At 41.8% G+C, this 3,680-nt stretch overlaps 5 protein-coding genes across 5 annotated transcripts; 2 read left to right on the plus strand and 3 right to left on the minus strand.

Moving 5' to 3' along the window:
* On the minus strand, nucleotides 1-781 carry DI09_230p10 (uncharacterized protein; the record flags this gene model as incomplete). Its single annotated transcript, XM_013382953.1, has 2 exons — nucleotides 1-97; nucleotides 127-781. Coding segments are annotated over 2 exons (752 nt in total), but the record flags the coding sequence as incomplete, so codon positions are not given.
* An 85-nt stretch (nucleotides 782-866) lies between these two features.
* Nucleotides 867-1,679, minus strand: DI09_230p20 (subunit 4 of actin-related protein 2/3 complex; the record flags this gene model as incomplete). The annotated part of the gene is made up of 4 exons (XM_013382954.1): nucleotides 867-986; nucleotides 1,125-1,295; nucleotides 1,324-1,531; nucleotides 1,555-1,679. The coding sequence occupies 4 exons, from the start codon at nucleotides 1,677-1,679 to the stop codon at nucleotides 867-869; spliced, it is 624 nt and encodes a 207-aa protein (XP_013238408.1).
* A 44-nt stretch (nucleotides 1,680-1,723) lies between these two features.
* On the plus strand, nucleotides 1,724-2,004 carry DI09_230p30 (30S ribosomal protein S28e; the record flags this gene model as incomplete). Its single annotated transcript, XM_013382955.1, has 2 exons — nucleotides 1,724-1,730; nucleotides 1,832-2,004. 2 exons carry the CDS (start codon nucleotides 1,724-1,726, stop codon nucleotides 2,002-2,004), a joined length of 180 nt encoding a protein of 59 aa, XP_013238409.1.
* A 217-nt stretch (nucleotides 2,005-2,221) lies between these two features.
* DI09_230p40 (uncharacterized protein) lies at nucleotides 2,222-3,081 on the minus strand (the record flags this gene model as incomplete). Its single annotated transcript, XM_013382956.1, has 4 exons — nucleotides 2,222-2,408; nucleotides 2,507-2,616; nucleotides 2,701-2,844; nucleotides 3,013-3,081. The coding sequence occupies 4 exons, from the start codon at nucleotides 3,079-3,081 to the stop codon at nucleotides 2,222-2,224; spliced, it is 510 nt and encodes a 169-aa protein (XP_013238410.1).
* A 43-nt stretch (nucleotides 3,082-3,124) lies between these two features.
* On the plus strand, nucleotides 3,125-3,659 carry DI09_230p50 (uncharacterized protein; the record flags this gene model as incomplete). Its single annotated transcript, XM_013382957.1, has 2 exons — nucleotides 3,125-3,460; nucleotides 3,576-3,659. 2 exons carry the CDS (start codon nucleotides 3,125-3,127, stop codon nucleotides 3,657-3,659), a joined length of 420 nt encoding a protein of 139 aa, XP_013238411.1.
* Between the last annotated feature and the right edge of the window lie 21 nt (nucleotides 3,660-3,680).

Genomic DNA, 3,680 nt, shown 5'->3' on the forward strand with positions numbered 1-3,680 from the left:
ACAACTTTTTCCAATAAGAATGAATTGGTGGGATCTTTAATGCACGTCAACCATGAAGACGCTGGCGATAAAACCTGATCCACTTTTTCTTGCAAAGCTACAAATAAATTGAACATAAGCACTTACCCTCAGAAAGGGATTCCGAATCGTTAATACACTGGCGAAGCAGAGAGCATACGAGAGAATATTTGTCCCTCAACTCCCCATACTGTCCGTAAATTTCCGAGTATTTTTGTTTATAGCAGCTGTATTGAAGCCATAGAGCTCGTTTTCTGTACGACTCGACCTCGTCATGATATGGGAAATTTTCCAGGTCCTTGACGTAAAAATGATGGTGTACCTCTTCAGGATGCTGATGCTTAACTGATGACGCCGATGATGAAGCCTTAGTATGCTGCTGTGCTTTCCCTTTTTGAACTTGTGTCTTTGTGTGTGTCGAGGGTGCCTCTTTAATAGGAGGAGTCTCCTTGATAGCGGGCGTCTCAATAGGCGCATCAATATCTAACGCCATATTTACAGAGTCATCGATATCAATTGTAAGTGGTGCGGCTCGGATCGGGGAAGAGGGGAGCTTGGCAATGGACTGGCTTATTGGAGATGATAAATGATGTTCTTGCATATATTGCTTCTTCAATGGCAAATGAATCATTTGCGATTGGAATGAAGACGATGCTACCTTTTCGTCGTTCATGTCTATGTCGTCTGAAGATAGACGCTTTTTTAACGGCTCCTTAAATAGGGCATTAGGAGAGGAAGATCGGCCCTCCTCGTCACTAGGCATTAAAATTAAAATTCGGCAATTGGATATTTTTATTTTTAAATGGACCCAACGTCTTCGGAACAGCTTGAACTTTTTTCTCGGTTTCTCATGTCTCAAGAGGGAATGATGATGGCAGAAAACGAGGGAGCCAGTCAAGGCCGTGGTAAAAAACAGCCAACCTCAATTCCATTCTATAAAACACCAAATTTCCAGCTCGGTATGGCCACTTTTCTCTTCATTACTTCCGTTTGTTGCATTCGGTCGTACTCGCACAACTTAACGTGAGCCACTTTAAATAAAACATTCATTCACATCTGTTTATTAGCTTCTAAGACGAAAACTAGAAAAAAGAGCGCCCCCCTACCTGCTTTAAAAACTCTTCGGCTGCATATCGGGCGTGAGAGTTTACGCTTATCTTCATCGCGCTGATCTCCTTGTCTACAGACTCCAAAAAATAGCAGAAAAAATCGACCAGCTTTGAGCGGAGCATTTCCTCCACATGTGTATTGGTCACAAGAAAGCTAATGTCATATCCCTACACCTATAAAGCGAAGATGCTGTACCTTAACGGCAACACGCCTAATAACCAATAGGGTTTCTGCACGATGCATCAAGAATCGAGAAAAGTTCAGCACTAAAAACCGCTCAATTTCATCCGCTTGTTTAAGCTTAAACGAAATACGAGCCGAATTTATGGACCTCTCAATTAAAACATACTCCGAATCACTTCTATAGATCTTAATAGGCTCGAGGATAGTAAATGGCGAGGATCTAGAATTATAAACGAACATTACGGGATCTCTATTTCAGGCTTGTTGTGGCGCTCCACGCTAGCGGAGGAAAAGGAACGGAGTGCAAGGCTATGTCCCAGGGCAGCTCTTAACTGGGACAAATAGTTTGTCGATGATATTGATGACATTAAATTTTATTTAATTTGAATTTCAGAGTATTTTTATAACCAAAATGGTAGGTGAAACACAGAATCCTTTGCATTTCTCAGATTCATCCATTTTTCAATGCCATTTGTTTCGCCCCATACTTACGCATAGGATCCATTGATATATGCCAAAGTTACCAAAGTCCTTGGAAGAACCGGATCTAGAGGCGGTGTAACGCAAGTCAGAGCCGATGTGCTTTATGGTGAAAATAACCGTTCTATTATCAGAAACGTAAAGGGACCTACCAGAGAGGAAGATATTCTTGTGCTTCTTGAGTCTGAACGCGAAGCTCGTCGTCTCAGATAGCTATTTATGTGAATAAACACATCCATCAAATCTTTTCGCCCTTGTTTTAATGCTCGCATTCTATTTGATGGAGGCTTTTTAGGGTTGGTATGTTTAGAAATCCATCCATGGCCGTCGTCTGTTGAACGCACACCTGTGTGAAGGGTTGCGATCTTTGAGTAGCGTACAGGATCATCATCGTCATACATAGTGTAAATAGCTCAATTTTATTTGCTTTCTAACACGAACACTTTGAGGAGCTTGCCTTGGAGTCTGGGTCCAAGAGGCTAGATGTCGATTTTATGTTCATCATATCGATGGCTAAGGCGGTTAAATTACGGTCCATACTATGATGGCGAGAGGGGCTTTCCATACTATTAGCGCCGGCTGATGAAGACGTGATAGGTAAATTTGCGGCAATCGTTCTAAAAAGTAGCGCAATGTTATCATTTGTAAGTGCACTGACTTCCAGGAAGCTGGCAGAATAAAAATGTGCCTTTTGCTCCGCCTCCTCGACACTAACTTCCCTACATAAAATTCACCAAATAAAGCCGCCAACCTTATGGGACTGGCATCTTGTTTTGACCCGACAAGAAACAGCTTGACTCTCGTACCGCGTTCGGAAATCACATCCTTCATCCAAGTATCAACATGCTCGAACGAAAATCTATCTTGAAAAGGTAAACCGAAAAGTGTCTAACTTGAAAGATCATAAACAATTATGGCAGCATCGCAATCTCTAATATAAGAGGGTATCAGGGATCTGAAACGCTCTTGGCCTGCAGTGTCCCAAAGCTGTAAACGAACGGTTCTATCGTCTAAGAAGATTGTTTTCGAAAGAAAATCAATTCCTATGGTGGCCTGTGAGGTTAGCAAAACTATCGCCATTACTTGGTATTCCTCCTCGAAAACATCATATGCAAATCGAGAGATAATTGAAGTCTTTCCGACTAAGAACTCAATAAAAAATGATATCTAACCATTCGAATCCCCGAGAAAGACAAGCTTATACTTTTTTGGTTCATTTACAAGGCTGTATTCAACATGCGAACGGACAGCTGAAGCCAACGGAGGAAGAGAAAGAGAAGGAGGTGACATTGAGTCTACAAATAAAATGTCGACTTTTTAAAAATTCAATAAAATGCTTTGGCAATCCGCATCTATTAGAAGGCTTGGCTCTGCACCTTCCATTTCCTCACTGCATTCGTGGAATGACTTTTTTACAGTTCGATCAAAGCTCAAAAGAATTGGTATGGCGTGCGGTGTTCCTTCGGCATTTCTTTTCCTTGTATGTGAGACCATCCTGCTTTCCCAGCCGCTTTTTGACCCAACCATGACAATCTTTGGTATGGATCCCATGCWAATGATTATCCTCGGGACTTTTGGCGGCACAGTGACCTCATTTGTTGCCGGATCGATGACGGGAAAATATCTATACTCATCGAGATATCCCAATTTACGGGTTTTCATGGACCAGGTAAGTAAGTCTAGTTCCACGCATTTATTTCCAAACCTACCGTTATTACTATGCAATTTATAACCATGTTTCTTTAGAAACAACGAAACTTCTATGAAAGAATTACTCGGTTCAGGGCCAATATCCCCCCGATCCCAACCCAACCGAATTTAAACATGGATTTCCATGGCGAAAAAATCTCTTCTGTGGCCGAATATAGAAAATGGCTGAAACGGCAGGG

This window comes from Mitosporidium daphniae (assembly GCF_000760515.2).
Source record: "Mitosporidium daphniae strain UGP3 chromosome Unknown contig-230, whole genome shotgun sequence".
Classification (NCBI taxonomy): Eukaryota; Fungi; Microsporidia; genus Mitosporidium; species Mitosporidium daphniae.